Source organism: Stegostoma tigrinum, chromosome 1, assembly GCF_030684315.1.
Source record: "Stegostoma tigrinum isolate sSteTig4 chromosome 1, sSteTig4.hap1, whole genome shotgun sequence".
Classification (NCBI taxonomy): domain Eukaryota; kingdom Metazoa; phylum Chordata; class Chondrichthyes; order Orectolobiformes; family Stegostomatidae; genus Stegostoma; species Stegostoma tigrinum.
This window is the reverse complement of record NC_081354.1, coordinates 38,630,532-38,643,250: the sequence shown is the minus strand read 5'-3', so window position 1 is coordinate 38,643,250 and position 12,719 is coordinate 38,630,532. Positions and strand designations below refer to the sequence as shown.

Genomic DNA, 12,719 nt, shown 5'->3' with positions numbered 1-12,719 from the left:
CTATGGGCAGAACCAATGTGATATACATGATTCCATGCAAGGACTGCAATAAACATTACATTGGAGAGACAGGAAGGATACTGGCCACAAGAATACATGAACACCAACTAGCAACAAAAAGACACGACCAATATTCACTCATCTCCGTTCACACAGATAAGGATAACTACCAGCTCGATTGGGACAACATCGGGATCCTAGGATAGACAAAACAGAGACAAGCAGGGGAATTTCTAGAGGCCTGATCCTCCAACAAGAAGGCCATTAATAAACACGAAGAATTAGACCCTATACATACACCACTAGGAAGAAAAACCGGAAATGAAGTAATCAACTCCAATGGACCTCAGAGTTTAAATAGCAGGCAAGAAAATACATCAGCACTCTTCATTGGTGGCTGCACTGATGACTTTACCCAGGAGGGTAATGAAACGTCCGCGAACTAATGTACCACCTCGGCGAGTGAACCAACCACAGCATCCACAAACCGAAATAAAAATCTACTCAAGAACCTTAAATATCAGTCTCTAAACATGCAGTAAAATAAGCAACTAAAAAGTCCCTATGAATTTTCCTGAAACTATTATTTCTACCTATTTTCCTTCTCACCTTTACAGGCTTCTCATCTTTCACTTCAACATTTTCCAGTATTTTTACTACTCCCATTCCTTTTAGCACCTGACCAAAAATCACATGTTTGTTATCCAGATGAGGTGTAGGCACAGTTGTGAAGAAGAACTGTGAACCATTGGTGTTTCGCCCTGCGTTGGCCATGCTCAGCAATCCTGCCTGATCATGCTGCAATAGTACAAACAGAAAGAATGTGTGAAGAACAAATACTGGATCTTAAAATTTAATGACAAAATTAAAAGGATTTTATTAAAAATGCAGTTTCACTTTTATCGTTATACCCACCGCAGTGGTAGATCACAGAGCTAAATGAGTTTGCTTTTGCCTTTTTGTACAAATATGTTTGAGAGTTTCATATGCTTGTAAAAATTTGTCCATTCATATACTGGAACCAGGTATTACCCTGCAGCGCAGAACTTCATGTACTTGATAAAATTTGTCCATTAATGTAGTAAGATTTGACCAAAATTGAAGATTAATTCATTAATCCATGAATTAAAAAGAAATTCCACATTCACGTATAACCATAAGCGGAGTAGTTTTAAATATTTCAAACAGTTTTTATGTCAATAGTTGTATAAATACGTAAAGACTCAAGTGTGAGAAGAACTGGATATAAGAAATCAAAAATGTGCAGTGTTTTGTGTTCAATACAATGTTGAAAATGGAACAACTGTAGAAACATTCCCAGGCCAAAATATTGCATGTTCAGATGAGTAAACGTCCATCTATTCTATCCAGCATTACAGTTCAACACCAACCCCAGATCTGTCCCCATTGGTGTGAGTGTTTTCAATCAGCCAGTGCCTTGGGTGCCTTTATTTTGACTAAAGCTAGACGCTTCATGTATGATCCCAACGTACTAAAGGAGATTTTCATCTCAGTTTCAACTTGATTTGAATTTTTGTCCCAGAAGCAAAAACCTAGCAGCTAATTTCATTTGATTATGCTGATGTTGATCAAGACAAACAGCCTTTGTTACAATAGCATGATGGCCTTTCATATGGTGCTGCAGAAAATATTGATGTGGAGATGCCGATGTTTGGGGTGGACAAGGTCTAAAATCCCAGGTTACAGTTCAGCAGGTTTATTTGAAAATGCATGATTTCAGAGCTCAGGTCCTTCCTCAGGCATAGTGAGAGAGAGAGGGTTCAGGACACAAAATTTATAAGCAGAAGGGTAACAACCCTAAAAGTGGACACCTCTTGTTGAATCTTTAATTAGTTAAGAAGGAGGCTACTGATTAAAATGCAAACTCCAGATTCCTCTCAACTCATTGATAAAACCTTTAATTATCTTGGGACAATATATAGAAGAGATGACATCTTGTGACATCTCAGGTGTGAGGTCTTGCTTAGAATCTGTTTTAGGGTGTGTATGCTCGTGTGCGTGCGTGCGCGCGCATGCTTGTGTGAGAGAGAAAGACAGCATGTGTTTGTTTGAGAGTGTGTGCATTTCACACAGCCCCAAGGAAAATCATATCTACAATTACAAAATTTATTATCTATTACCAAATGTTCTGTCACTCTCCAGCTAACAAACACATTCACTATAAATGCCCTTCTTTTAACCTTGTAATGAAAATTTTCATCTTCAAATTTCTCTCCATAGATACTTTCTCCTCCAGTTCCATTCTGATTAGAAACGTCTCCTCCCTGTATCATAAACTTCCTTATAACTGTAAAGATCAGAAAGAATTGTTTATTTTTTTGAAGTTGAAATATGTGGTCATTTAAAATAGAAATTAAAATACTTATGATGACCAGGTCCACCAAATGACTTACTCCTGTGGAAAGGACAGCCTTTGAAATGCAGAGGTTTTCCAGTGATTCGTCCAATTCCCTTCTCTCCAGTGCATAAAGCACGAAAATTCTCAGCTGTTTTAGGACAGACATCAGCAAACAGCTCCAGAACTATTCGTCCAGCTGCAATAAAATATTGTGCATTAGATTTAAAACCAATGGACTTTTACAACCTCACACTGTTTAAAATATCACAATCAATGAATTCAAATTGAGATCAGTCACTATCAGTAGCATCTGCTTTCAATCACTGACTAGGCTCAATGGCTAAATTTTGCCAAATGTTGTCCTCGAATAAAATAGTATATATGTTGAGATGTTTGATGAAGAGCACTATCTAAAATATATGTGTGCTTCTTTTCTTCTCCATACAAGTCTTCACCTTAACATTGGTTGATAGACTTCTATTCCATTTTACTAGCATATATTCCCTTCAACAACTCCCCAATATAGATACTGCATAAGCTAACCACTCTCTATTTCTGAAGAAGGGTCTAGGCCCAAAACGTCAGCTTTCCTGCTCCTCTGATGCTGCTTGGCCTGCCATGTTCATCCAGCTCTACACCTTGTGTACGCTCTAGCTAAAATGTTCCTCTGGAATTCCCTACTGAATTTATTAGCGGCTACTTTATATCTATGGCTCTTAGTTTGATTGCTGAATACAGGCCCAAAATGCCTGACTACAGGTCAGTCTGCTAAACACAATTTAAGGCCACTGCATTCATAAACCTCAGGCTAGCTATAGCTGTCAATCAGAACTTTACTAAAAATACATCTACAGAATATCAAATGCATAGGTCATTTACTGGTCATGGAAACTATTTGCACTCTTTGAGGTTCAAGCGCTGAAACTACAGGCATTAACAATAATCCAGACAACTAATAAGAACCTGGGGAGAAGAAAACACTTGTTAACGAAGCTGGTTTCCGAACACCGGTTTGTTAAATTACTAAAAAGAAAAGCCTAGAAAATGGCATCAAACTTATTCATTATCATCTATAAGTAAGCAAGAAGTATGTGCACTCAATCCTATGTTCATTAAGATTAGTAAGAGATTATTCAATAGTCAGTTTCTTGTTAATGTCAATTAACAGTTGTCTTATGGGACATCACATTCAGCAAACCGTTAAAACAGCAACAAGTTAAATGTTCTAAAAGAACTCTACATCATTTTCTGAAGGGTCTAGGCCCAAACCTTCAGCCTTCCTGCACCTCTGATGCTGCTTGGCCTGCTGTGTTCATCCAGCTCTACATCTTGCTATCTCTACATCTGAAATACTGGGGAGAATTTTACCAGCCCACAGGTGGTGGTTACAGGGTGGGGCAATAATAATTGGAGTGTCGAAGTGGGGTTATGACAGATTGCTACCCTGACCATGATCTGATGTCAAATTTACTGGTAAGAACAAAGGGAGGGCCTTTCCACTACAAGGAGATGGAAAACTATTCTGAATAAGATTCTATCAAGCGGCATTTTACCAGGCTATTGGCATGACATGACTGACACTACCCTGCTGGATGAGGAAGCAGCCAGCTGAATGTAGGCTGCTCAGTAGCACCCAAAGAGAAGTTCTCTTTTAAACCAAGTGGGGAGGCTAAAGGTAAAGAATACATCTCCCACACTCTCTGGAGAAGGTTTCCCCTCCATCAGCAGTACTTTTTTTTTAAAATAAAGTACCTCAAACTATCTTCTGTATGCTGTGGGGCCTCTACCTTCTTTAGCAGTGGCCACATTGCTAGTGATGTTTCCGAGAGTCTTGAGTTACCAAGCCAAACAGCTTGGCCAGAAGCTGTTGGAGGTGCGACTTCCTCCTGAGCAACAGGCAGAAGTCTCTTCTAGAGCCAATTAACATCCATTAAGCAGCTGTGGATCTGCCAACTGATATTTCTGGTGATAAGGACAGGAAACTCTGCCAACTGAGATACCCAGCTCAGGTAGTTATCAGGCGCATTGCTAGTAATATGACATATCCAAGTCAGTAATCCAAATCACATGTAAGAGACTATCCTACATGGCACACAGCAAGTCTAGATCATTTCGTTTCAAGGATATCTCATGCTCCAGAGAAACAAAAATCCTCATTTTGCATGGCTGCTCAGTGATAAGGCAGTAAACAGTAATTTGGAGATGGTAGGAACTGCAGATGCTGGAGATTACACAGTGCGGAGCTTGAGGAACACAGCACGCCAAACAGCATCAGAGGAGCAGGAAAGCTGACGTTTTGGGTTGGGACCCTTCTTCAGAAATGGAGGGGAGCTGGGATGGTGATAGGTGAGCGCAGGGGGATTGGTCAGTGAGGTTGGAGGGGCAGATAGGTGGGAGGGACGACAGACAGATTGTGTAAGGTCAAGGAGGCGGAGATGAGAGGGAGGATTGGACATGGGATGAGGCTGGGGTGGGGACATTTTGAAACTGGTAAAGTCCACATTGAGGCCATTGTGTTGTTGGCTCCCAAGGCAGAATATGAGGGGCTGCTCCTCCAGTTTCCAGATGGCATCATTGTGACACTTGAGGAGGCCCAGGATGGACATATCATCCAGGGAGTGGGAAGGGGAGTTGAAGTAGTTTGCAACTGGGAGGTGTTGCTGTTTGTCGTGAACAGAGCGCAGGTGCCTTAGTTTGGTTTCACCAACGTATAAGAGGCCACATCAGGAGCAGCGGATGCAGTAGACCACATCAGCTGATGTGCAGATGAATTTCTGTCTCATATGAAAGGTTTTTTTGGTTCCTTGGATGGAGGTGAGGGGGGTGGTGTAGGGGTAATTGTAGCACTTCCTGCAGTTGCAGGAGAGTGCCAGGGGTGGTGGGGCTGGTGGGGCGTGTGGAGTGACTGGTCCCTCCAGAAGGCAGATGGGGTGGGGAGGGAAATACATCCTTGGTTGTGGAGGCAGACTGCAGATGGCAGAAGTGGCGGAGAATGATACGTTGAATCCGGAGCTTAGTGTGGTGATACGTGGGGACAAGGGGGATTCTGTTTTTGTTTTTGTTGTGGGGAGGGGACATGAGGCCAGAGGTGCAGGAAATGCAACAGATGCGGTCAAGAGCATTTTCAACCAGTGAAGGGGGAAGTTGCGGTCCTCGAAAAAAGACGACAATTGGGACGTTCAGGAGTGTAACGCCCCATCTCAGGATCAGACGTGGTGGAGGCGGAGGAATTGGGAGCAGGGGATCGCATTTTTGCGTGAACATAGGTGACAGGAGGTGTAGTATCTGGAAGGAGGAGAATAACTTTTTCAGGATAGGTATCTCTAGAAGGCGCTTTGCAGTGGGGTTATTAACTCACTCAGAGATAGTAAGAACTGATGCTGGAGTCAGAGATAACACAGTGTGGAGCTGGAGGAATACAACAGGCCAGTCGTATCAGAGAAGCAGGAAAACTGACGTTTCTGGTCTTCTGCTAATAAATAAAGGAGTAATCATTGGTTGAAGCTTTAGTCTTTACCAGTCTCCAAGTGAACAGTGTACAGTCCAGTTCATATGTACAGTTAAGTCAAATTTTTCTCTAATAATGTGGCAGCATTATTTCAAGATATGGCAAAAATCTACCTTAATTGATTCTTGACAAATAGAGGAAAAAAAAGATAAATTTGCCAAAGTCCTATTAGACTATAAGGCTGCTGTTTCATTAGAGATAGATAATTGGCAGTGGTTTAATGTAATTGTCATTATGCTTCAGCTGAAGTTAGAGATTGACAAGCATAGACCTTCATGGTAACCTCAGCCAGTGAGAATTGATACTATACTGTTGGCACTACCGTGCATCACAAACCTGCCATCCAGCTAACTGAGCTAACCAATCAAAGATATAAACGCTAACACAAGGTGCCTGATCTCTCAGAGGCACTGTTAACTGCAACAAATCATTTTTGCTTCTTTTGAATCCAGCATTAAACAATTTACATCCCTTCAGAGATGCTTAATCTATTTTGCCATCCTGTGTATTCATAATGTAATCAGTAATATTGAGATAACACGGTGTGAAGAAGGGTCCCGACCTGAAACGTCAAGCTTTCTTGCTCCTCTGATGCTGCTTAGCCTGCTGTGTTCATCCAGCTTCACACCGTGTTATCTCAGATTCTCCAGCATTGGCAGTTCCTACTATCTCAGTAATATTGAGAATTCAGCTCTCCATTGCCCGAGTTATACATTCCCTTACAAGGGAATGAATGGCATGATTTATCTCAGCAATCTCTACATTACGTATGCTATGCAGTGCATCCACAAACAAAACCATTCCACTCAACGACAAACTCACTTTGGCGGTCACTCCAGAGATGTGACAACAGAATTTTCAATATTTTTCAGTTTTCTATCTACTTTGTGTGAAATCAGTAGATGGTCATTTTTGATGCAAACTGACTTTTCATAAAGATGTTTCTGATTTTACCTTTTTTGAATTGCTGGATTTGTTTATTTTCTATCAACTCTTTAAATTATTTTGTTATCTCTTATGAAAGGCTATGGCAAAACAGCAAATTTGGTCTAATGGCTAACTTCTATACTAATACAAACCTTTCTCCAAGTGAAACTTCTGACTCTATCTTAATCAAGTTTAATTTTCATCAAGTATCTTTCTTACCAACTTGGAAGCCTGATTTTGTTTTTTTAAAATTGTACTCACGTCAGTATTGGCGACAAAAAAACCTAAACCCCAGTAGAATACTGTTTAATCCTTGTGTAAATTTCCAAGTGGTGGTTCATCAAATAATATTATGAAAAATCCTTTTCTACTGCAAGCTCAAGGTTTAATTCACTTCTACTTCTACGTTAATCTTGCATTTGATTAGCAGTAAATGATCAAAACTACAATACCACAACGCCTATGCATTTCAGCACTAAGCCATAAAGTAAACTTATCCAGAGCAAGTCTCCTAACAGAATACATACATCATTTTGAAAAAAAAAGCATACATTATCTCTCATACAAGCAATAAACTTCTTGTTGACTAAATGGACTATTTTCAGATGGGCTGTGACCAATGGAACATCTCAAGAATCCGTTTTACGTCCTGAGCTGGCTATAATCTGTATTCGTGGCTTAGATAAGGGAACTGAGCGTGATGTAACCAAGATTTCTGACAACTGGGTCGGAAAGCAAGTTCTGAGGAGGACACAACAGTCAAAAAGCAGTGAAGGCAGCTCACATCAGCGATCATGTATGCAGCAAATACAATATAATATGGAGATGAAGGAGGAAGTTACCCACTCTAATAGAAAACATTGAAAAGCAAAGTATTTTTAAAATTAGAGAGGGGCTGGGAAATGTTGCAATTGACTGAGATTTGTGAAATCACAAAGTATTACATGGAGTTCTGGTCTCCTTACACAAAGCAGGATATGCTTGCTATCGAGTGAGTGCAATAAATGTTCACCAACTGATTGGTAGGCGTGTAGCTATGAATACATGCTGAATAAACTGGAAGTATCTTCACTGAAATTTAGCAGTTCTTAAAAAAATTAATTCATAGGATGTAAGTGTCGCTGGCTAAGCCAGCACTTATTGCTCCTCCCTAACCAAAGAACCCACAAAATGCTGTGGGTCTGAAGTCATGTAGGCCAGACCAAGTGCAGACATCAAATCAGGCAATATAAACTAACTTAAAACAATTTAAATTCTTAACAACTTGACAGGCTAGATGCTTGGAAGCCATTTCCCCCACTCAGGAGTTTGGACTAAGATTATACTACGTCAAAATAAGGAAATTGACATTTTTGGAATTCTTTCCTAGACAGCTTGTTCATTCATCAAGTAACTTTAAGACAGAGATCAGAAGACTTTTGTAAAGAAAGGGCATGAAGATACAGGACGGCAGTATAGGAGGTTGGCAGTAAGTTCTAAGATTCACCATGATCTCCCGCTTCTGTTTCCTATGCTCCTTAGATCATTCACTTAGATCATGGCTGAAAGCCCCCCTTTTCCTCAAGTGTTATTTCATTTTTCATCAAAGTAGTACTTTTGACATTCAATTTACTGAATTACAACAATTATCAGACAGTGTAATCTGAATGAGTCAGCCAGCATTTTGAATTAGTATAAACACATTGTTTTGTTAAGTACTCCATGTATTTTAATTCAAAAAAGTTAAGAACTTACATTAAAATTCTAGATACAGAAGGACTATAGCATTTCATTTGAAATATCTTCAAAGCTTTAGTTTTGTTGGTATCAAACCTACTACTTCACATACTTTGAATATCAGCGTTTAATTGTACAAAAGAAGAGGTCAACATTCCAAGGAAGAAAATAAGGAAGGAACTTTAGAGGCATGTCCCTTTATAACAGCTGCTGAATCCAAAAGCAGTGGCTGATTGTGCAGCATGTTTCAAAAACAAGTTTCATTTAAATACATACTAAGTGTTAATTCTTCAAAGAGGCTGCAGCCAATGAGTAAAAATCAGATACTCTTTAATCCTCATGATAATTTAAACATTTCATAAGGGGAAAGAAGTGAGCCAGAAGCTGCAGCCTCAGATTATTAATCACATTACGGGGCAGGAGGCACCTTTTCTGACAGGACAAATTGCAACTTAGTAGGACTGTGACCAAAAACCCTGCATGATGTTTGATTGCCGTGGCTTGGTCTGGCAAGGGAACCAACATATAAGAGGAAAAAAAGAAACAGTGCATAAAGCAAGATCACTGGGGACTAGAGAAGGGAATATTTCCATATTAGATAGTTGCGAACAAAGAAGAACTACAGGGAATGCAAATGTCAAACTACAGTATATTGAATAAAGTTGATAAGCTACAAGCGGCAATAATTGAAACACGGCTTAAAATGTTGAGAACAATATTACAAGGATACAATGTACAAGGATGTAAAGTGCTCAGAAAAGATTGAGAAGAAAGAAAGGGAAATAGAACAAATAGTCTGGTTACAGAAGATGGTGCAGTTCTGGAAAGTGAGGGATCAAGCACAGATACCTTTTGGTTCAAGATGAAAAACTAAAAGGATGTGCTCATGCTACATTGGGATATTCAAAAGATTTCCAATTACTGAAAGAAATAGAGCAGCAAATCTGCAATTAACTAAGAGATGTGCAAGAACTGAAGTGATAATACTGGGTGGATTTTAATTAGCTAATTATAATTTGTATGGTGTTTTGGTAAAGGTCAGGAAGGGGAGACATTTCTGAAAAAATATTCAGGGAAACTCCCTTGAGCAGTATATCCTCAATATGACTAGAAAGGCATTGCTCAATCTGGGATTGGGAAATAAGTTGGTCAAGTGGTTCAACTGTAGGGGAACACTTGGGCAAGAATGATCAACACACAAGGTTTAGATTAGTAATGGTGAAAAGCAAACAATGATATAAAGTAGAACATTTAGCCTGGAAGTGATCTTTAAAAAAAATTACATCAACCTGTCTAGAAATGTATGACACACCTCTAGTGCGGGTTTAACTTGAACCCAGGACTCCTAGCCAGACGTAGGGTCCCCACCATAAGAACAGCTACAGGGAATGCAAATGTACAAACTACAATATATTGAATACAACGAACGATTGTTAAGTAAAAAGATATTTCGGTTACAAGAAGAATACAATCAAAGACAAAAAGTAGAACCAGAACAGTCCCCTTGGACATTGAAGAAAGTAGAAATTATGACTAAAGAAAAAATACTCTATATTAGCTAAGTTAATTTGTCCAGTGAAAATCAGGAAAAGTGCAATAAACTGAGACTGGGAAGAAAATAAGACTGGTAAGTGTTACCCTAGTCACTCGTTACCCTAAACATTTCTAAAACTGTTTCAGCAGATCCCTCTATCTGATCACTTTCCCATATGGTATCCTTTTCGACTTACAACTCATGATCCCCTCAGTACTCTTGTTTTCCCCACCTGGTGTGAATCAATGTTTGGTCCTATCTTGTTAGAAGTTAACTGTTGAAGAAGCAGTGTTTGCACATGGAGTACCGACCGACCAGGTGAGAGCATAGCAAACTGAATCTCGCGTACACCAAACCGTTTAGCTGGCGGTTTGAATCAGCTAACTCCACTCCTTGATTATTCCTTATAGCCCTGATTCTGTCCCAATATTCAATTAATTGTAATTTTCAAAAGATAAAGTTAAAATTACTCTCTCAAGCAGATCATAACTGACATAAAATACCACTGGTTCTTTTGCCACCAATCTGAAATCAGTGTCCCTGAGAGTGGAAATGCAGTAATTAAAGAGAAAATATCAAAAGTCCTCCGTCTCAATTGAAGGCAATGAAGCCAAAACAGTACTCCTAATTTCATTTTAAATTATATCTGCTATTCAGCGCATTCTGGCCATTATACCTGGGATCTTACTGGTGTACCACTGTATGTATAAATTTACCGATGCGACAAGGCAGCCGAATACTGACTCATTGGTGGGCACTCGTCTGAATGACAAGCAAATTATTCACGATGAGCTCAGAAAACACGCATGCAAGGGAAATCAGGGAGGAATCGTGATTCTTGTTACAGTCCTATGCTCGAGTTCCCGACAGTAACCACGCAAACTAACTGGTCCAGCGGTAGGGGAAAGCGCACTTTTAGAATGTTAGTTATAAGCAACCGATCAAAAAGGTAGAGCTAAAGCTGTCTGGACTCTGAAAAGAAATTGAGATGATTCCAGAAGCTTCCATGGTCAAGAATGTTCTGGAAACTTGCGAGCTTAAGGGTGTTCTGGAAACTTCCGTGGTTAAGGATGTTCTGGAAACTCCACCGTACAAGATTAGTGAAACATGAATGACTTGTGTGTGGAGGGTCAGCAGTGACAAGATGCAACTCCAGTGAAGACCTCAACAAGATAGTCAGAAGCGAGCAGACGGTTGGAACGGGCCAATCGAGGCTCACGCTCTCCAATGGCTGGCGGGCAGCGCGAGCGCCTTACCTCTCTCCTCCGCGATGCTGACATCTAGGTAGACCTACGGGTTAGCCGCCGCAGACGGCTTTAGTTTCGGAGAAGGATGCGACATAACAACGACCAAGCTCAAGCCACTGAGGATAGGACAAAAGTGCGGATAACTTCCGCTAGTCAACCGGACATCCGCTTTTCGCGGTATGTTTTAGAGTCGACTATTTAACTGGATAGCGATCAGATGCCAGTTTAAGTTTAAAACACTGCAAAAGTAAATTGAAGCAGTGCTTTGAATTACTATAAGATGCCGCTGTAAGTTTCTAGCTTGTAAAGCCTTTAAGTCGGACACCGATTTTAATGCAGAAACAGAATGCTGATGCAACTCTATAGGCCTGGCAGCGTCTGTGAATAAGTTAACATTTCGATTCCAGTGACCCTTCGTCACTGGACCCCCAACATGTACAGTGCTCTCTGCTTTCCGCATAACAGATATCTCCCCATTCCCCTTTTCTGATGAAGGGTCTAGGCCCGAAACGTCAGCTTTTGTGCTCCTGAGATGCTGCTTGGCCTGTTGTGTTCATCCAGCTCCACACTTCGTTATCTTACTTTTTACATCTGGTGTTTTTAGGCACGAATGGTTTTTCGTTCCCGACCTTCAAATCTCTAGTGTTACTTCTCACCTGTTATCCACCGTCACTAAATCGCCAGTGTTTCCAATTAATCGATCCTTTAGTTGGGCCGGTAAAAACAGTGCAAATGACACCAAAGGTGAGGGAAATTCTTTGTGTGTTCCAGGTTTTAGTTCGCACTTTATTTACATGTCTAACCTACTATATCCAGAAATTGAATGATTTATTGTCACTTGCAGATTACAATGAGTAATACAGTAAAAAAACAGTGAATAGCTTCAATTGTTTCCACAATTCAGAGCCATTTTTAATAGTTTAAGAATTAAATGAGTAAAAAGATGTAACTGAACGAGAGTCCATCTTCATTCTGCCACCTCTGCCATGAGTCTGGATTTGGCTTACCATCAACACTGGCACCACCTGCAGTGGACCCACCAACATAGGAGTAATCAATTCTGACTGCCCTGGTTGACCCATTGTCTCCGCCTGCTCCTGCCCCACCAACCATATCTCCACCTGTCTGGACTCCATTTTAACAAAGTGTGGAGCAGGATGAACACAGCAGGCCAAGCAGCATCTCAGGAGCACAAAAGCTGATGTTTTGGGCCTAGACCCTTCATCAGAGAGGGGGATGGGGAGAGGGAACTGGAATAAATAGGGAGAGAGGGGGAGGCGGACCAAAGATGGAGAGAAAACAAGACAGGTAAAGAGGAGAGTATAGGTGAGGAGGTAGGGAGGGGATAGGTCAGTCCAGGGAAGATGGACAGGTCAAGGAGGCAGGATGAGGTGGTAGGTAGGAAATGGAGGTGCAGCTTGAGGTGGG

The 12,719-nt window shown here is 40.6% G+C and overlaps 1 protein-coding gene across 1 annotated transcript in view; it reads right to left on the bottom strand.

The window, feature by feature from the left end:
• ppid (peptidylprolyl isomerase D) overlaps positions 1–11,385 on the bottom strand; it is a 37,178-nt gene extending 25,793 nt beyond the window's left edge. Inside the window, 4 exon segments of the mRNA XM_059644798.1 lie at positions 610–798; positions 2,202–2,308; positions 2,415–2,555; positions 11,301–11,385. Coding sequence (XP_059500781.1) covers positions 610–798; positions 2,202–2,308; positions 2,415–2,555; positions 11,301–11,385 — 522 coding nt within the window.
• Positions 11,386–12,719: the final 1,334 nt, after the last annotated feature.